This window comes from Corvus hawaiiensis, chromosome 4, assembly GCF_020740725.1.
Source record: "Corvus hawaiiensis isolate bCorHaw1 chromosome 4, bCorHaw1.pri.cur, whole genome shotgun sequence".
In the NCBI taxonomy this organism is placed as follows: domain Eukaryota; kingdom Metazoa; phylum Chordata; class Aves; order Passeriformes; family Corvidae; genus Corvus; species Corvus hawaiiensis.
This window is the reverse complement of record NC_063216.1, coordinates 28,605,304-28,624,953: the sequence shown is the minus strand read 5'-3', so window position 1 is coordinate 28,624,953 and position 19,650 is coordinate 28,605,304. Positions and strand designations below refer to the sequence as shown.

Here is a 19,650-nt window from a genome sequence, read left to right as displayed (position 1 = left end):
AGCATTATCTTTCCCAGGAAAAGCTGATTCAGCACAGCTGAACTGCTCCTGAAAGCAAGTGCTTTGGGGGGTGGTATTCAGCATTAAGCATGCTTTTTTAGGCCTTTTCTCTCAGAGACTATAAATCTGTTTTTGTCTTAAAAAGCCATGAGCTATCCCCCATCCCATCTTTTTTGGGTGCATTTTTGAGCGTGTCTTGCAGCAAAGCTAGAGAGAGCCTGAAAATCTGGTCTCACTCAGACACAGCTCTGTCCCAAGTTCAAGAATGACCAAACACACTCTCTATGTTTGTGGAAAAAAAAAAAAACAACTTGCTTTATTTGTAAAGTCTACAAAATACAGAGGAGTCGGGTAGGACACATACTGTAAGTCAGAAAATAAATAAGTTTTTTTTTTGCTCTATATAAGTATAAGATAAAATGTGATTTGCATATATAAAATATAAAGTACGGCTCTGTACCAACATCCTGGCTGTGCCGAGAGGCGGAATGGCAAAGAGGACGTGAAAATAACTTACGTTCGTGCAATAAATAAACCCAAGAGGAGTTGGGGTGGGGGATACCAACCACAGTGCCCCATCCAGGAGTGGCAGGCACCTCTACAGGCAAGAATGGAGGCTGCAGCTGAGGGCGGCTGGCGTGGCAATACCCAGGCAGGGGCAGAACAGAGGGGCAGGGGAATCATCTGCAGCAGCTCCCGAGCTGGGTCTGCCTCCTGCTACCTCCCCTGTGCTGCCTGTATTTAGCGAACCCAGCTCTTCTCCAGTCTTTCAGCCTGCTCAAGAGCCGGTTGTCCCACACCAGTGTCCAAGCTGGAGGAAAACCAAAGGGAGGAGCCTACCTGCCTGCCAGGCAGCTCCCAGGAGCAGGGATGCTCTCCACCCCTACTTCCCACCTCCTGCACCTCCACCCCTCTCTCTGCCTCCGCATCTCTGACTCTCGAGGGCCAGGAGCACCTTTCCATGGGCTTTGTAGGTGGTGGGGCCATACAAGCTGGCCTGTGCTGAGCAAAACAGTGTTTATCTCTGCTCCAGCTGCCTCCGCTTCCTTCCTGCCGGTGCTGCTGGATTTCAGACACCCGGCCAAGCTGAGTGTCCCGTCAGCAGGAAGAGGCATGAAGGATGTGCGTGATAGAAAAAGATAAAACAGCACCACTGCTTCTCCCCTTTGTGGACAACAGCCTGGGCTGACCCACTCATGTCCCCCAGCTCTCCCCTGCCCAGTCACTGTCACCTCTGGGGTCCCCCAGCACCACAAGCTGCCACAGTGCTTTCCCATTCCATTCACCCTTACCAGGCATCAACCTGCAGCCACTTTATCTCCCCCTCTGACCTGCCAACCTTCCCTTGCCATCTGCATCCTCAGAGATTTCAGACATGCTGCCATCTGCCCCCCTGCTACAGCTATGGTCCAGGCTGTGTGCCCAACGCTGATACCCTTCTATCATGCCTTCTTCCACTACACTGCAAAACCTCTCTCTCCTCTTTTCCCTCTGGTACATGCTCCTGGGACTGCCTGGCCCACATTCAGCTCTCCCATGCCCTCTCACAGAAGAGAGGCACCTGGCATTTTCCTACCAGCTTGGAGCTGTGGGATGCTTCCCCACTGCTGCCTGTGTGGGTTCGCTCTCTCCTGTCTGCACACCCAAGAGGGGAGGGGGCTGTGGGGGCCACCAGTGAGGTCCTGTCCTCCACCCCAGCACCCACATAGCAGCAGCCCTCCCTGCCTGGGGGAGCTGGAGTTCAAGGGATGGGAGAAGGGGGATTTTGGGCACAGGTCCTGACAGGGAGGAGGTTGGGGAAGGGCTGGGAGGCAATTCATGGGGAAGGTGCCCCGGGGAGGACTGTGTCCTGCCGGAGGACGGAGGCCAGCACTAGGAGTAGGCGGCCTGGTTGGTGCCGGACTTGACGATGGTGATGACACTGGCGGTAGCCACCTTGGCAGGGTGCCCATGAGTGGCCACAGTGCGGGCGAAGCCCTGCAGGGCCTCGTACTTGCCACGGAGGGTGTCGAGCTCCAGGCGCATGGCAGCGTTCTCCCGGGCCAGCTTGTCCACCTCCCACTCCAGCTCCATCTTCTGCTTTTGCAGCTCTTCCTTCTGGCAGACGCGCTTCACCCGGCAGCTGGCAGCATAACCCCGGTTCTTCAGCGTCCGACGACGCTGCTTCAGCCTCGCCACCTCCTCCTTGGAGAGGCCCCGCAGGTGGTGGTTGAGTTCCCGCACTGACAGCCCCATCAGCTCCTCATCCGACAGCAGTGGAGTGTTCTCCCCCAGCTCCCGCTTCACCTGCCGGAGAGAGGCGTGCTTGCCTGAGACCCCCAAAACCAGCCCCCTGCCTCCCACGTCCCTGTTCCCACTGGTGCTCACCTTCAATGCCTTGCTGGAGAGCCCGTCCGCAGCCATCCTTTCCTCACTCTGGCCCTGCTGAGCAGCCAGGAGAAAAGCCGGTTACTGCCAGCCCCGTGTCCCTCACCTCAGAACAGAGGACACCGGCCCTGCTGGTCCCCTGCCTGCTGCCCACATCCCCCCCACCCCGGGCCGCATGACTCATCCCACTCCTTTTAAAAAAGTACATAGTAATAATATTAATAGCAATGATGAGTGCAAGGAATAATAGCAATGGGGCAAGGATGGACCTCCCGCCCTCCTTCATCCCATCACGAGACGGTTGGGATGCTGCTCTGCCCACGGGACCCGAAATGCCCCAGCCGCCTGCTGGGAAGCCAAGCCTTCCCCGCGGGGAGGAAACACAGGCGAGATCCGCCCGAGGCTGAAGGGAAAGTAAAAGCAGTAGCCCCACGGAGTGACAGCGTGGCGAAGTCACCCGGCCGGGACCCGTGCGGAGGTGCCGCCCCACCGCCCGGGAGAGCACCACGGGTGCCGCGCAAGGGTTGGGTGTCCCCAGGCTCCGGGGGCGAAGGGTCGCGGCGCCCCGTGATTCAGCAGCCCAGGGGAGAGAGTCACGGAAGCGGTGCCTGCCCCTCGTCGGTGGCCGGTCCCCCCCCCGTCCCTGGGTTCGGAGAGTGAGGAGGGGTCCGGCACCCCACACTGCAGCCCAGCAGCTCTCCCCACCTCGGGGAGCCCCGTTCTCGTTAGGAGAGCCCTCGGAGGGACGAGGGGGGCCGGGACGGGGCCGAGAGCGCCCCGAGAAGAATGAGGGGCTGGAGAGGGGCGGCGGCAAAGGTGGAGCCGGGGCGGCTGGAAGCTGATGCAATCCGGGCCGGGGATCCGCCGCCGCCGGAGCCGGAGGAGCGGCGACGGATCCCTCCAGGGCGGTGGCCGGGAATTGGGAGGGAAGAGCGGCCGGCCCCGAGCGCGGCCGGCCGGCGGCCCCCCAGCCCCAGTCCCGGTCCCGATCCCCGCCCTCGGCGGCGGCAGAGAGGCCTCCAGCCGGTGCCGGACCCCGCCGCCCCCCTCTCGCGGCCGCCGCGCGGGGGGCGCAGGCGAGGCGGGAGCGGAGGGGCCGCTCCGGGCGGCGCTCACCTGGCGGCTGCGCTGGTCCCGCGGGGCCGCTGCCGGGTCAGGGCGTCGGGCGGCGCCTCCAGCCCCGCTCCCCGCGATTACTCACCCGCGGATTCTTTTCATTCATAAAAACACAGTCATGCGGTGACGTCACCCTCGCCACGCCCCCCCGCGCCGCTGCCGCGCGGGGCGGCCGCTGCCTTTAAAGCGCCCGCTGCCCTTAAAGAGCCCCACGGTGCCAGCCCCCCTCGCACCTGCTGCCAGCGCGCACCGCGGTGTGAATGCAGCCGCGCTCCAACAGCGCTGGTTCTGACTCCAGTTTAGGGATGGCGCGCGATCGATGAACGGCGCTGCCGGGAGCAGAACGCCGCACCAAAATGGGCCACCACCTCTTTAAGGAGGGTTGCCCCATCCTCGTCGCCCCGCCCCTCACAAAGATGGCGCCTCCCGCCCTTCCGCCCGCCTCCCCTGGCAGGCGGCGGGAGCGGCGTTAATCCCGCCCCCCGCGGCCCCGCCCCGGAAGCGGCGCCGCTGATTGGCCCGTCCCGGGGGGCGGTGCCGGCGATTGGCGGGCGGCGGGCGGCGCGCGCTGTCGGCGGCGCGCGGGGGGCGCTGGGGGCCCGTGGTGCTTTGCCCGGCGCCATCCCCGGAGCCGCCCTTGCCCCCGTTGCCGGCGCCGCGGCGTCACCCGGCGGCGCTCCGGGCCACACAGCTGCGGGAAAGGGCTGGGGCCGGGCGGAGCCAGTGGCCGCGTTTCCCTCGCGACAAGCCGCCTGAGGCTCTGGGAAGATGCAGTTCTTTGGGCGGCTGCTGGACACCTTCAGCAGCGTCACGCAGATATTCTCCAACCCGTACCGCGTGAGGGAGGTGCCGGCCGCCGAGTACGCCGGTCATGCTTGCCTGCGGGAGGAGGGCAGGGTGGCCCTCTACAAGAACAGCCTCGCTCGCTCCTGGGACTGCCTGCTGGTGAATCCCCAGAGCCCGCAGGTCGCGTTCCGGTGAGTGACAGGCCTTTCGCCGTCCCTGCTGGCGTGGGAAACCAAAGACCCCACATTGCTGGTGTGGGGGCTGACTTGAGGCCGCGGGTGTGAAGTGCTGCGTTGAAGCAGCAGGTGGGCTGGGAGGGGTGGAAGGCCCGTGCGTGGGCTGGTGGAGGAGTTGCCGTCAAAACAGCTCGTGGAAACGGGACAGGGTCCAAACATTGTGACAACAGGCAGCTGTGATATAGTTCAGGGCATCTACAGGTGCACGTGCATTGTTCAGGAAAGGGGATGCTCACTTCCAGTGAAGTAGTCTCTCTGCTTCCCTTGGAACACGGATGACACTAGTTGAAAAAGAAATGAAAGTTCCCAGCACTGCTGTTTGGAAGAGAGCTGCTTCCCTCAGATACACGGGATTGGAGTTATTCCTTTGAGCAGGATGAACCCTGTGCTTGCTTTTCTCCAGGCTCTTCCAGCTGGACAACGAAGCAGACGCCCTGGTGTACTTTGAGCAATATGCCCGGCAGCTGCGCCCTTTCTACGAGAGCTCGTGCCAGCCCTTGTCCCTGGAGGAGCTCCAGCAGCTCAGCGACTGCCTCCGCAGCTACCCCAGCTGGTCCCCTGCACATATTGCTGTGGAGTTTGGCCGCCGGGAGAGCTTCCGGCACAACCACATCCAGAGGCAAGGAGCGGGGGGGTCTCCAGGGGGTCGGTGCTCAAGGAGCTTGGGAGGGCAGGCTGGGCTGTATTAGAGGATCCCTTCTTCGCTGTGGGAGCTGCCTGGCGGGTTTCAACCTGCTGCTGCAGAGCCCAGAGCTCTGGTGCTTGAGATAAAGGATTGAAGTGCCCTGCTAGAGACACTGGTTAGGTTATTGCAACCCTTTGTGGAGCTGTTTTTTGGAGGGGGTTGCGCACTTTGTAAGCTGTGAGAGGGAAGGTACAGTAGGACTGTCTGGAAACAGTTTTTGGCCACAAGCCCTTGCTCTTTTTCCATAGTGAAGTTCTGTTGTAATTTAACCCCAGCCAGCAGCCAAGCCCCACGCAGCCACTCCTCACTCACCCACCAGCAGAAGCAGGGAAAGGATTGAAAGGGCAAAGGATAGAAAACTTGTGGGTTGAGATAACCCCATGAAAGGGGAAAGCAAAAGCCATGCACACAAGCAGAGTAAAACAAGGAATTGAATCACTGCTTCCCATGGGCAGGCAGGTGTACAGGCACCTCCAGGGCCCCATCACTCCTTGTGGTGGCTTGGGAAGACAAACACCATCACTCCAAAAGTCTGCCCCCGCTCCTCCATCCCCCAGTTTTATACAGTAAGCACGATGTCATATGGTCTGGAATATCCCTTTGGTCAGTTGGGGTCACCTGTCCTGGCAGTGTCTCCTCACAACCTCCCTTGCACCCTGTCTCCTTACCCATGGGTCAGTATGAAAGCAGAAAAGGCCTTGGCTCAGGGTAAGCCCTGCTCAGCAATAACAAAAACATCTCTGTGTTGTCAGCTCCGTGTTCAGCACAAATCCAAAACACAGCCCCATACCAGCCCCTGGGAAGAAAGTTAACTCTACGCCAGCCAAAACCAGCACAAGTTTACTGAGGGGAGACTGGTGAGGAGTTAGGGGACTGGGGGGCAAATGGCAGCACCGTTGCCAGGTTGCTGACTGTAACCTGTCTCCTGCCTTCCTTTGAGCGGAAGGAGCTGATCCCATATGGAGGGCAGAAAAAGGAGCAGCATGTCAGGGAGAGAGTCCGGGGCAGGGCTGCTTGCTGGCCCTTCCCTGTGCTCCTTCCCTGGCAAGAGGCCGGGCTTTCCTGAACCTCATGGTTCACACCAGATGGGGCAGATGTGGAAGGTACCTCTGTGTCAGCTCCTGGAGCAGCTGCTTGCCCTCCTCCTCCCGTGGCCATTCCTGGGCCTCACAGCGAGTCCTCTCTTGCAGCTGCGTGAACAGCACGGACAGCGCGGATGGCTGCACCCCGCTGCACCTGGCGTGCCGCAAGGGGGACATGGAGTGCCTGCTGGAGCTGCTGGAGTGCCATGCGCGGGTGGACATCACTGACAGGAACGGGGAGACTGTTTTCCACTATGCTGTGCGAGGGAGCAACCCCCAGATCATTGAGGTGGGAGTGACTTCTGCTCTGGGAGAAGGTGGGACCAGAAGAGGTTTTCTCTGTGCTGTGAGGAGAGGGATGGGAAAACAGCTGCAGATAGGGGAAGAGGAAGTCAGTTCCCTCTGTTATTTGCTTGAGCATGATTTCAGCCTCTTCTATCCATCTTTACTGGTGCTGTTTCCCATAATCAGAGTGCAGATTCCACCCTGCACTAGAACATGGACGTTAAGCAAGTTTCCTCAGAAAGCATCCTTTACTGCTCTTTGCATCAGGCCTTCACCTTGCCTTTCCTCAGGCCCATGGCTGTTCCTTCCCTCTCTCCTGTGGGCAGGGCGTTCGGTTTTGGGCAGAGTGGTCCTGTAGGGAAGTGTGTGTTGAGACTGCCATGGGGGATCACATGTTGCCCACAAGCTGAAGGACAGTTTCGGAGCTGCCCTGGGCTGTCCTGAGCTGCAGGACCTGCTGTTTGAACTGAGTGGCCTTGTGTGGGGGACAGTGATCAGAGCCTCAAGGCAGAGACAGTCCAAAGTTGTAGGTGTTCTTGATGGCTGAGAACTGCTGGGCAGAGTGATGGGGTTTATGAGGGTGCGGGTGACCTTGCACATGATTCCTGAGGTCTGTCAGCTCCCCAAGACTTGGTGTGAGCCTGAGACTGACTTCCCCACAGCTGCAACCCCCACATTTGCCCAATACCTGTTGTGACACCTCTCCGTCTGCCTACCAGTCTGTGTTAGTTTCCTAATGCATGATGAGGTAGGGATGAGGATCAGGGCTTGCCATGCTGTGGAGTGGGCAGTTAGGAACTTTGTATTAAAAAGATATCCTCTTCTTTATTTCTCTGGTGGCATCAACTTGGCTTGTTGTCTGATCTGTCTTGTGTTTGTTTCTTTTCTCCATTGATTCCTTGCTAAGCCAAAGAAAAGAACCTAAATTCCCACTTCTCATGTGTGCACCAGGGCTTCCCCAGTGTGGCAGTGGGGTATTTTTGTGCAACAAACCAGTCAGCACAAAACAGATCTACAGTTTACAGGGAGCAGGGATGGAGAGGATAGGCTGTAGCATTGTGAGGGGTCCAGTGCTCCAGAGTGTGTCCTCAGAGCTCAGGAAGAGAGATGATGCTCTTCCATGTTTGTCTGTCTATTTATTTATCTACTTTCTCCTCCTTCCAGCTCCTGGGCAAAACCCCAACTACTGGCTTGGATCACCTGAGCAATGATGGGCTGACAGCTCTGCACCTCGCGTGCCAGCTGGGCAAGGAGGACATGGTTCGGTCCCTGCTGAAGTGCCGTGCCAGCTGCAGCGTCGTGGGCACGCTGGGCTACCCCATCCACACAGCACTGAAGTTCTCTCAGAAGGGGTAGGTGTAGTCTCCCCTCCAGTCTGGGGACCCGTGTGCTTACTCAGCCATTGCCCAGGGCTGTGCTCAGTAGGACAGGTCTCATGTGTAGTCATTGGCAGAAGAACAGGGAAGTACTGGTATGGGAAAGAAAGAAATGCTTTCAGAATAAAACCTTTTTTTCCTTGAATTATTACATTATTCAGTATCAGACATCGGGAGAAAGGCACAGATTTAAAAAGATGTATTTGTGAAATACATTTTCTCAGAACAAGCTGTTGGAAGATGATTGACTGATGCTTAGTATTAATTGCTGTACCTCTGTCTTTGAGTGCTCTGATCCTAATAAGCTTTCATTTCAAAGCCTAGTTTTCCCTATCTCCTGTAGGGCAGAGATACTCTTGACTCTTAATAGCACACTCTGGAACTGAATCAAAAGAGGCACAATATTTACTCCCTGCTTTCTTTGGAGAAATTCAATGCCCTTTGTATATGCTTTGTAATACTTAATGTTCACAGTGTCCAAACTCTACAAACAGGGCTTTCAAGGCAACACTAGCTGCTGGTAGCTGATTTTTAAGCATTTTGAAAAGTACTTCCCAACATTAGAGACACATTCACAAGTCCAAAATGGGCATAGGTCACTGAGGTTGCGCTGGGGCTCCATCTCTTGTGCAGGGTTTGTTTGCTGGTAGTGGAGAGGGCATGCTTATTTCATAAGTCTGCTTACCCTGTTTTCTAGGCATCAGATACTGGTCTGTTCACCACAGGTGTGGTTTTTCACTCATAGGGGAAGTACATAGATTCTTAATTTCAGCAAGTATTTGACTATTATAGTTCTATGCCCATGTTTCCGTGGAAAGAGAGGAGAAGAATTTTGCTTCTCAGGTTTGGAGAGTTTCCAGAAATGCCATATTCCTGTATTAGAGAAGCACTCAGATGCTGCTCCACAACTTGTAATTGGGAAGAGGTTCTCCTGCTCCCAACACTGTTTGGCTTGTATGCTTCCTGTTGTGCCCATGATTTCTGTGAAGAGCAAAACAAAAGTGCAGCTGAGGAACTTGCAGGTGTTGCAGAGACCCTGCTGCTGCTGCAGGGTTTCCTGGTTTTCCTCTGGGCAGATGGCAGGTGGTGATGTGAGTGGAGGTCTTGAGCCAAGACAGCAGCCATCCATCCTGTCATCTCACTGTGTTTCCCAGGTGTGCCCAGGCCATCCTCGAGGCAGATGCCAGCCAGGTTTGCTCCAAGGACCCACGCTATGAAGCCACTCCACTGCACTGGGCGAAGAAGGCAGAGGTAGATGGAGCCAGTCCATGGGGAGGGCCTGTGCTGCTCCCCAGCACCCAGTTAATTCCTCCTGTGGCTGACCTGTCCCTTTCCAAGTGCACGTGCAGAGCCCTGGGAGTGTCAGAGCCCAGCCAGCAGCCCAGTGTTTGATTCTCTTTGTGCCAGTCAGTGCTGTTTGCCACAGGGAATAGAGCAGGGGAGCCTTGCAGTGAAATAAACTGGTGGGCTCATCCCTAGTGTTTCATCCATGGCTGTGAAACTGCCAGCTTGTCCCTTTTCCCTTTTGTTGGGGAAATTGCAGCACTGTCCCTCCCGTTGCCCCTGGAGGGAGCTCTCTTCTCATTACCTGCCAGTTTCCTGGGAGCAAACAGAGCGATGCCTTAGAAACTGCAGGGGAAGCATGAGGTAGGCACGGAGTGGTGGCACGTGGGTGAAAGTCCATGTCCTGCCAGACCCGGGCAGGATGGTGATATGCTATGCTGGAGCACCTGAATGATACTTGTTGCAAGCAGAGGGCATTGCTGTAGCAGGGCTCTTTTCCCTTCCTGCAGTATTCCTTACTCTCAGAAGTGTCCTGTGGAGTTTCAGAGCAGACTTAAATTTGCTTGGCTTATAAAGAGAAGCTCAGAAGGCAGAAGTTTTCCTTTCAGTCTCCAAGGATCCTGGCCTGAGTAGGAGCTGTTTTTTTCTCCATTGATCTGAGCCAGTCATCATAGTTTGTGTGAACCCCAAAGCATCCAGAAGCTCTAGCCAGACTGTGCAGCCCCCAACTAGTTCTGTGGGAAAAGACAGAGAAGCCCCAGTGCTTGGAACAATTCAGCTGGCATCTGCCAGCCAGCTGTATCCAGGCTAAGTGTCCCTCCTCTTCCCGCGCTTTGCTTGCCTTGAGACCTGCATGGTGTGAGTGCCCAGCTGTTTGTCCTCACGACTGCTTTCTCTCTTCTTGATCTCTGCTCACTCGGGCGCAGATGACACGGCTGCTGCTGGAGTACGGCTCCGAGGTGAACGCGAGCAGCCGCACGGCCGACATGGCTCTGCACATTGCGGTGCAGAGGGGCCGCCTGGACTGCGCCATGGTCCTGCTGACACACGGCGCCCACACCAACGCCCGGGGACACGATGGCAACACCCCGCTGCACCTGGCCATGAAGGTGAGTGTTCTGCAGAGGCTGCTGGGAAGGAGGGGCGATTTTCTTGAAGAGTTGAGACAGGGACGGAGTCCTTTGAAATTCTGGCTATTTCAAGTGGTGTTCCCTTGTGGATGCTTTGGCTGATGAAAAGGGGAAGGAAGGAATGAGAAATCATGTAAGTGGCTCTTGACTGAGCTTTCTTTTGTTCCCTAGCATGACCACCTGGATATGATCAAAGCAATCATCGTGTTTGGAGGAGATGTTGAAATCCCCAATGATTTCGGGGAGACACCAGGGCTGTTGGCAGCCAGGAGCAGCAAAGGTGAGGGAGCATGTCAGCAGCCTTACAGGATGAGCCCAGCATCCTGTCTCCCCTTGGGGGCCAAAACAGTGTCTTGGGGAGAGGTGAAAACATGCCATGCATAGGTGATGCTTCTCCAACATGCTTTCCCAGCTTCTAGTTGCTCACATAGTAGGCACTTATTTTGCTAGCAGCATAGGCTTTGTATTAATAGCCCTTGATGAATTTCTCTTCTGTGACACAGAGATGCAAGAGGAAAAGCTGGCACGCCCTCCCCCTTTTTCAGGTCACTATGTCAGGCACTGCAGGCTCACAACAAGATGATGTAGCACTGCTGAACCACCCAGGCGCAGGCAGACACAGGCAGTTCTCCAGGGCAAGAAGTGTGTGGCACACACCCTCGAAGCTGCACAGCAGTGGATACTCCTGCTATGTACAAGTCCTGCTGCCTGGTGTTTGGGGAGAGATACCTGGGACGTGTTTTGCCCTTCCCCAGGTCATCCCAGAGGCTTTGTGAGGGTCTAGCCCGCTGTGAACTCAGTGGAGCACGTTCTCCCGTGGTGTGCGCGTGCACTGATTCTCTTTCTGATCTGTAACTCCCCCTTCGTCACCTAAGGTGCGAACCGGAAAGTGCTCTTAGACCTGCTGCAAACTGTAGGGACCGAACGCTGCCACCCACCACCCAACCCTGACTCCCCAAGCCTGGCACCATCTGCCGCCTCCTTCCTGGAAGGCCAACCTTCCTCGCGGAGCAACCTCAACAGCTTAGGTAACGCCTTCCCTGGCCCTCCCTCGCTCTTCTCCCTTCTTGCTTCACAGTGCTGTCTCAGACCTCTTCTTCAGACGGGCTGTGCTCTGGGAACTGTCAAAGCTCTCACTTCCGGTGACTCTGTGGTGGCTCTGTCCTCATTCACCTTTTGCAGGATCTTATCTCTCTTCTCTGCTTTTCCTGTTATGTGTATTCTAAACTCTTGTTCTCAAAACATTTGTTTTATAGACCTGACACAATATAGCTCTGTAAAAAGAAAGACTGATTGCCTCAGCTCTCTGGAAGAGGGGGCACCTCGTTACCTGCATGTACTTTATGCACTGGGTCATGTATAGAAGGGAAGGTACTTGCTGGTCTGCCTTGAGGACCTCCCAGTGTTGTGTTGGGCACAAGGAGATTTAGAAGCGTCACTTATTCAGATCCTGGAGGCCAGCAGCTGAGAGAGGGAAAGGGTGAAGCCTGAGGGTAAGCAACCTTGATCACTGGGTTTGTTACGCATAGGAAAAGCCTACCTTGGGACATATGATTGTGTTGAATCTTGTGGTCTATGCTGTCCTGACTGTGTGAATAAGTACATGGATCTGTTGTAAGTGAGGGGCTTTCTGCCTTTAGGGAGCTCCAGAGCTGAGGCAGAGGCAACAAGAGGGGTTGTGGACTAGGCAGTGGGGGAGTTGACTTGGAGGGTCATGAGAAAAGCATGCAAGCAGCTAACATCTGCTTGTGGACCACTTCCCATCTCAGGCTGGAGGTATTCTTTGCAAAGGCTCTCCTGTGGGGCTACAGGACAATCATGGAATGTGTGTCTGTGTCACCACAAATCTCACTGGCTGCTGACACCAGGACTTTCTTTTCACTGTACCCTGGTGAAGGCAACCCATGCCCAGTTTCAGCTCTGATGCGCTGACACAGCAAAACCCTTTTTTATCATGGACTCTAGCCCTTGAAGAAACTCCTCATTGCATTCATTGTTGTCCACAGCCACCTTCTGGCCTGGGTGCTGGCAGGAGTATGTAACTTCTCTCCCCCTGTTCTTTCTTCTTTTGGTTTCGCAGGCTGGCTTCTGACCTAGCCTGGATTGGTGCCCCGCACCCAGGGTGGCCTGGGTGAACGCCAGCTGAGGGGTAATGACAAGTCACCCTGTCCTCACAGCTTTTCTGCCTAGGCTACTTTGAGGAGTAGATTTAGGTTTTATCTTAACAGCTTGCAGTAAACTGCGTAGTGGGCACGCTGCTGGGCTCTGCCTTCTCTCACCCTCCGTGCACATCATCTGCTTCTTCAGATCCTGTCTTTTCTGGTGCATCTCCAGCTGCCCACTCTAAAGGATGGTGTTGCTGTCCCTTGGTGTGGAGTTAAATTTGGGGGGTACCTGTTGGCTGTGGGTAAGATGGCTTGTGTCTCCTGCAAGGACCTTTTTTCGATGGGGAAGGGAGTTGTATATTCTCTCTGTGTTTATTATGTTTATTGGTTATCACACTGGTGATCTCTAATTTTTTTTTTTTTTTCATTTTGCATGTTCATGGCCCTCTAGGGTACAAGGACCTTCTGTATATTTCCACAACGCTTGGACAGTTTCTGAAGGCACCAGATGTTGTGGACACGCCCATTGAGGCTAGAAGAAAGTAAGTGAGGAACAGCTTCTGTCCAGGCTCCTGTGCAACTTGAAGGTGAAATCCATGTGTGAATTCTCCCTCCTGCACCCATGGGGATGGCATCCTCAGAGCTGACATTATTTCATGCCCATCAACATTGCAGTTTTTGCCAGCGTCTTTTAAGAAGTCTCTGTTTCCATAAATGATCCCTGCCTGTCCTGTCTGGAGCTGCAGTATAGCCTGAGATCAGAAGGTGAAACCCTGCTCTGTCCTTCTCCTGTGCCACTGGGCATCCAACACTGTTTTGGCTTTGTGATTTCCCTGTCTCCACACACTGCCCTGATGTTCATTCACTCAGCTCCTCTGCGCTGTCTTGGCAGTGCCTGCACCTTGCTGTGGAGTGGAGGAGGAGTTGGCACTGAGGTGCTGCTGGCAGGATTTAGGTCTGTCTGCTTTTTTATTTATGACACAACACCCATTACTGTGTAGTAAGGGACTGGGGACTCTCTCTGGTGTAAAGGTTAGAGATGGCTATGCAAGAGCAAAGGATGTTGCACCAGCTCTGACAAGGCTTATTGGACATGTCTTACTTGCACCTGAGAAGGCACTTCTGGATTTATTTATTCACTGATTACACTGTCTGCAGCAATCTACTTACTGGCATAGCTTCCTGTCCCCAGGGCCATGTTCCCATGGAGTGTTCTGTGATTTGTAATCTGTCCCACGGCTCCCAGTCATCTGTGTGTGTCTCTCTCCAGTCAGGACCGGCTCCTGTGCTTGGATGGAGGGGGCATCCGGGGCCTTGTGCTCATCCAGCTTCTCCTGGCTATTGAAAAGGCCGCGGGCCGTCCCATTCGTGAGATTTTTGACTGGATCGCAGGGACCAGCACTGGAGGGATCTTGGCACTGGCTATTGTACATGGTAAGGACATAATGGGTCCCTTCTTGCTCCGGTGGGCCCGAGTGTTCCTCTTGGGGGAGCAGATGTGTGGTGGGAGCCGCTTCTCTGAGTCCCAACTGAGATATTTTTCTGCCTGCCAGAGGAGGGAAGGGATGTTCCTTAGTAAAGGAAAGCCTAGACCTGGCTTTGCACTTACTTCTCATGTCAGCTGGCTTTGAGCAGCTTTCTGGGTTTCGGGGAGTGCATGATGGCAGAGTTCAATGTTCTGTTCTTCCTGTGCTCTCCACAGAGGCTGTAGAGCAAGGTGGTTGATACATTCTGGTAACGGGAAGCTGCTCCAAGCTTGCTCTTCCTCTGTAATCCTTCCCAGTCATGCTGCTGAGAACCAAGCAGATGACAGGCAGCTTGGGAAGGGGATTGGATTGGGAGTGATGCCTCCCATCTCCCACTTGTCCTGGGAAGTCCTTGCACTGATTTGTTCTTGTGCTGTTTGTTCTGTGTGCCTTTCCTCCCACCCCCTGCTCCTGCCAACACTGTTGCCCGTCTCAGGAAAGTCCATGGACTACATGCGCTGCCTGTACTTCCGCATGAAGGACATGGTGTTCCGAGGGTCTCGGCCCTACGAGTCGGAGCCCCTGGATGAGTTCTTGAAGAAGGAATTTGGGGAAAACACCAAAATGACAGATGTCCGAAAACCCAAGTAAGTCCCGCCTTGGGCTGTGCTGGTTGATGCTGTCCCACACATGCTCTAGACCTGTCTCAGCAGGGATGCTCAGCCTCTCCTTAGAGCAGATCTGGGGGAGTGTGATGTGCAGGCTTTTGAAACCATAGGGTTTTTTTTTCCATTTTACTCTTATTCTCTCATGTCTGCTTCCCCAGGGTTATGGTGACAGGGACATTGTGTGACCGACAGCCAGCTGAGCTCCACCTTTTCCGGAATTATCCTGTACCAGAGACAAAACGCTCCACTGAATACATGACAAGTGCATCTTTCCAACCACTCACTCGGCCAGAAGGTAAATGGAAGTCCAGCTGGTTGTTTGAGGAGGTTTCATCCCTCAGAGACAGATTTCATATTCTTCCTCCTATTGCTCTAAAAATCAGCGTGTCCCAGCAATGGCTCAGCCCTGGTCTTGACTTGTAACTAGGTCCTAGTGATGGTTCCTATTTCTCCTATCTCCTTTGCCCTTGGCTTCTCTTGTACCAGGAACAGGGGCTGGCTGGTGAGGTTCATGAGGAAGGGGTCTGCTGGAGGAGTCCTGCATACAGTCAGTACCTTTCCCTGGGCTCTCACAGAAAAACATGGAAAAGCCACGTAACCGAGGTGTGCAGCCCCCTCCAGCATGCTGCCTTGTCTGGCACACATAAACAACTGGGTCAATATCAAAATAGCAGCAAGGAAATGGATAGAGAGTGAATTTGACCCAGGATATGTAAAAAGTTGTGAGAACATCTTTTAAAGCCCCACAGAGTCATCCTGTGCATCCAAGCAGAAGCCCTGCTGTTGGGAGAAAGAGGCGCAACCATGTAGGGCAGGGTTTCCTGGGATTGCAAGCCATCCTGATTTGCGTTGGTGGAGCTGGGGTACTTTTTGTGCACAGCAGAGTTGCTGCAAGAGGCCTTTTGCTCTCTGTCCCTGCAGAGCAGCTCGTGTGGCGCGCTGCCCGCTGCAGCGGTGCGGCTCCCACTTATTTCCGGCCCATCGGCCGCTTCCTGGATGGAGGGCTGCTGGCCAACAACCCCACCCTTGATGCCATGGCAGAGATCCATGAGTACAACAAGACACTGATCAAAAAGGTGAGGCAAATCCTAGTCTTGACTGGTTACTGGAATTTTTTGGCCCCCTCTTGAAGAGGAAGAGGGTTTGAGAGTGGATGCATCTTAGTGGATAAACTAGTTAGAGGTGCAGTGCCCTAAAAGGGAGTGTATGGAGGGGGATATGTGTTGGGAATAGTGGCTGGGAGGTGAGATGCCTCTTCCGACAAGGGTGTGAGAGGGGGAGACAGTATCATCAGCCTCTCCTTGCTACTTTGAACAAGGATGATTCAGTTGATGGTTTCATGTGGCCCTTGACATGGGTCTGCAGGACCTTTTTCTGCCCAAAAATAAATGGAGAAGACAAGGGGTAGAGTACTCTGCAAGGCTGAAGAGTGAATGCCTTCTGTGGTGTGGCAAGTTCTTCAAAAAGATGAATAACCAGTGGCAGCTATTGCTCCCTGTAGCTGAAAGGGGAGGTGTGTTGCCAAAAGACTGAAGAGTTGGGCTGTTTCATCTGGTCCTAGGACTCATCTCTGGGGGAATCCCATGGGCTCAGGTGAGGTCAGGGGAGAGGCGACAGAACAGTGCAACTGTTGAAGTCCTGTGGGTTACAGCTGTCTCACCAGGCTGTACTTAGGGGGAGGATGGGGGAAGGAAAGGCTGCTGAGCCTTTTGCCTTGGCTTTCAGAGCTTCCCCAGGAAGCTGCTGTGAAAGACATGCTCCACTTTCATTGTTGGTCCTTGCAAACAGATCTTTTCTTTGTCCTCAGGGTCAGAAGCATGAAGTAAGAAAATTGGGATTGGTGGTCTCCCTGGGGACAGGGAAGCCTCCTCAGGTCCCAGTGAGCTCTGTGGATGTTTTCCGCCCCTCAAACCCTTGGGAGTTGGCAAAGACCGTCTTTGGGGCCAGGGAGCTTGGCAAGATGGTGGTGGATTGTGTGAGTACTGGGAGGAGGGGATGGCGAAAGACCTCTGGGGTTGCTTGCATGGAGGGAGAAAAGGTTTCCAGGTTCCAGCTTCCTCCTTTTGGAAGTAAATTCTATTTCCTTGGAACTGCTCTGACATGGATGTAGTGGGTAACGTAAGAATTGCAGGAGCACAGCAGGCCTGAAGACCTGTCTGATTCTTCGGGGTTTCAAGTGCCCCAAAGGACACTCATCCCCAAGGGATATTCTTGCAGCTGAAAGGAGCTAAGGACAGGATGGTGGTCAAGTGACTCTTAGAAACATTTGCAGGTGTGAGTTTGTGAAACTCATATCTTTCCCGGAAGCATTGCTTATCATCTGAGCAACCTGGGGGGAAAAAAAAAAAAAAAAACATGCCTCAGAAAACAGCAATTCATTTTTTTTTTTTTTTAGAAAAGCTTTGTTTTCCCCACTAGGGAAATCAGTAAATACTAAAGAAGTGGGAGAGTCACTAATAAAAACCAGTAGTTGCAAGTTGTGGTTAGGAGTGTGTAGTTGGCATATGCACTTGTGTACTTCAGGAAGATCATCGTTAAATGTTGTACATGAAAACACTCTAAATAGATGAAAGCTAGAAAGATCAGAACTGGAGTTCTGACTATGATCTTAATTCTGTTGCTTTATCTCCTTTTTAGATTCCTGAAGTGAGAAAATGCCCAGAGTCCCTCTGCTTTCCCTGTCTTTTACCTCAGGGCTCCCAGGGAAGCTGTCCCAGGATAGCCCAGTAAGCCTGCAGTAATCACAGGCTCTGCTGTACAGGGCTTGGACAGAACAGATACAGATGAAATCCCAAGGAGACTGTCATTAAGGTCATCCTGGGAGTTTCCTTGAGGCAATCTACTCGGTGCTGTGACATATGAAGGGTTTGTAGGGTGCAATTCTTGTGTCCCAAGCATCAGGAGCACTGTTCTTATGTTAGAAAAGAAAAAGAAAAGCCATCCCACTCTTGGTGGCGAGCAGTGCCATCCAGGATGCACTTGCTCCTGTTTTTTGCTCTCCCTCTGCGCCTTGTGCAGTTGGACGTGGTGCCAGGGAAGCCTCTTGTAGGCAGGGGAAGAGCAGCCAGGCTGTAACTGCGGGCCTGTTTCTCCTGCAGTGCACTGACGCAGATGGCCCAGCTGTGGATCGTGCCAGGGCCTGGTGTGAGATGACGGATGTGCGGTATTTCCGGTAGGAGCTTCCTTTCCGCTCGCTTGCACAGACCTATTTTTATCCCTCTCGCTTCGGACCTGGCTGTGGCGTGCGTCATCCCAAATGGCATCCCCTCCAGTGGCACGCCTGCCCAGACCTGTCCCCTGCCCCCTGCACATGCCTCAGTGACGTGATGGAGCATGTCTTGGCCCTCCACATGAGCTGAGGCACCCAGCACGCCTGGCCTGGGCCAGTTAGGGGAGGCTTGGGGGTGTTGTCTTGCACGGTGCTTTGGGACGTGCATCCTGCCCTGTTCCGCCTCTCACAGCCTGTTTTAGACTTGTCATACGTGCTTGTGTTTAGCACATGTCCCTCATGTGCTGCGGTTGCTTCACTGTGGCTCCACCTTGAGTGTGGCTGGGCCTTGAAGGAGGGAGCAGGCCTCTGCTCTGCGAGCCTGGCAGATCCAGGGCCAGCGAGCACCCCGGCAGCGGGAGCCGCTTGGTGGAAGTGTCCTGCTTGGCAGGCTCGTGCCTGGTCGCCTCCGTGTCTGTGCCCAGCTGGTGATGCTGTCTCGCTGCCCTTAGGCTCAGCCCTCAGCTGCACACGGAGGTGATGCTGGACGAGGTGAACGACGCCGTGCTGGTGAACGCTCTCTGGGACACCCAGCTCTACATCTACCAGCAGCGGGAGCAGCTGGAGCAGCTGGTGCGACATCTCTGCCGATGACTGACCTGGAGGTGCCCGTTCTGCGTCCCGAAGGCAAGGAGCAGCAGACACTGAAATGGCTCAGATCTGCCCATGAGCCAAGGTGTTGAGGTGGGGGAGAGATTAGTACTACTCAAGAGGAATTAATATTTAATAGACAGCAGTGCACATACACATGTATTCCCAGACACAGTATGTATGACATGTTTGATAGCTGTAAAATGCTGACAGTTATCTTTGTGCTGTAACCCCATCTCCACTGCCCTGCTTGGTTTTGCTGCACTGCTCTCTGACCCAGAATCCAGAGCCCTCACCTACTTGTCTTGAGCTGTAGCAGCTGGGATGTCTCTTGTCTGTGCAGTACCTCCACTGACAAAGCACCGTGCACCTTCCCATGTCACAGAACAGGCCTAGGCCTGATAAAGCTTCAGGGATTGCTTGGCCCACTGGGGCCAAGGTATTTCAGAGTGTATAGTATGGGAAAAAGCAATTATTTTTCCCTCAACACCCAGTTTGAAGGGGAGCAGAAATGCTGCAACTTTTTGCAGTAGGTATGATGCAGAATGTTGCTACTGGCCTTGGGAGAAGGGCAAGCCTTTCCTGAGACAGTTGTCTTCTGCAGCAGCTTCTCCTTTCCCCTCTGAGATGGGCTGGCAACACAGTACTGACTGTGCCTGGGGAGGGAGAGACTCCCCCACCCAGGACTTTATTGTGCCACTGATTTGCTGTGCTACACCTTGCTCAGGGGCTGAGATGTGAAAGCCTGTCTTTACTCACAGCAAGCTCAGTGGAAGGGACAAGAGCCTTGGCTTCATAGAGAGCTCATTTCTCTTTATTCTAAAATTATTTAAAATGAAACTGAAATGCTCTGAGATCGGTTCCCGCCAAAGAAGCCAACCCTGTGACAATTTGGATCTACTTTTTTCTTATGAGTGGAAATTCTACTGTGATTGCTGCACCACTCAGTGTTTCTGCAGTAATTTTTGCATATTTATAAATAATTTATGTATCTATTTGGAGGCGTTTTGAGGAGTAACCTGGAAAACTGAATTTTTAATCATTTTCTTTTGAGTGAATGGACTGCTGCTGCCTGTTTCTGTGAGAAACTAATATGTCCTAAAATAAAGAGGGATTTGCATTTGGTTCCAATGTTGTGCAGTCCATGGTTGTCTTGTCTCTCTCCATCCTACAAGTTCCCAGAGGGGTTCTAGGCTTGCTGACTC

The 19,650-nt window shown here is 54.1% G+C and overlaps 2 protein-coding genes across 8 annotated transcripts; one reads left to right on the top strand and one right to left on the bottom strand.

Annotated features, from left to right (window-relative positions):
- Positions 1–283: 283 nt before the first annotated feature.
- Positions 284–3,870, bottom strand: MAFF (MAF bZIP transcription factor F). Of its 5 annotated transcripts, none has more exons than XM_048302258.1 (3): positions 3,717–3,870; positions 2,368–2,424; positions 284–2,286 (listed from the first exon to the last, which is right to left on the bottom strand). In XM_048302258.1, exons 2-3 carry the CDS (start codon positions 2,401–2,403, stop codon positions 1,873–1,875), a joined length of 450 nt encoding a protein of 149 aa, XP_048158215.1. In that variant the 5' UTR covers positions 2,404–2,424; positions 3,717–3,870; the 3' UTR covers positions 284–1,872. The 5 variants fall into 5 exon arrangements, with proteins under 5 accessions (XP_048158215.1, XP_048158217.1, XP_048158214.1 ...); XM_048302260.1 differs by having other exon boundaries at positions 2,368–2,421; XM_048302257.1 differs by lacking the exon at positions 3,717–3,870 and adding an exon at positions 3,484–3,608 and having other exon boundaries at positions 2,368–2,421.
- Positions 3,871–4,078: 208 nt separating this feature from the next.
- Positions 4,079–19,576, top strand: PLA2G6 (phospholipase A2 group VI). 3 transcript variants are annotated; one of them, XM_048301486.1, is made up of 16 exons: positions 4,079–4,460; positions 4,909–5,124; positions 6,381–6,561; positions 7,722–7,909; positions 9,088–9,184; positions 10,144–10,326; positions 10,519–10,627; positions 11,223–11,375; positions 12,904–12,994; positions 13,723–13,886; positions 14,415–14,565; positions 14,745–14,881; positions 15,508–15,662; positions 16,394–16,561; positions 17,685–17,758; positions 18,307–19,576. In XM_048301486.1, the coding sequence occupies exons 1-16, from the start codon at positions 4,252–4,254 to the stop codon at positions 18,446–18,448; spliced, it is 2,418 nt and encodes an 805-aa protein (XP_048157443.1). In that variant the 5' UTR covers positions 4,079–4,251; the 3' UTR covers positions 18,449–19,576. The 3 variants fall into 3 exon arrangements, with proteins under 3 accessions (XP_048157443.1, XP_048157444.1, XP_048157445.1); XM_048301487.1 differs by lacking the exon at positions 11,223–11,375 and having other exon boundaries at positions 4,080–4,460; XM_048301488.1 differs by lacking the exons at positions 4,079–4,460; positions 4,909–5,124 and adding an exon at positions 6,187–6,293.
- The last annotated feature ends 74 nt before the right edge of the window (positions 19,577–19,650 follow it).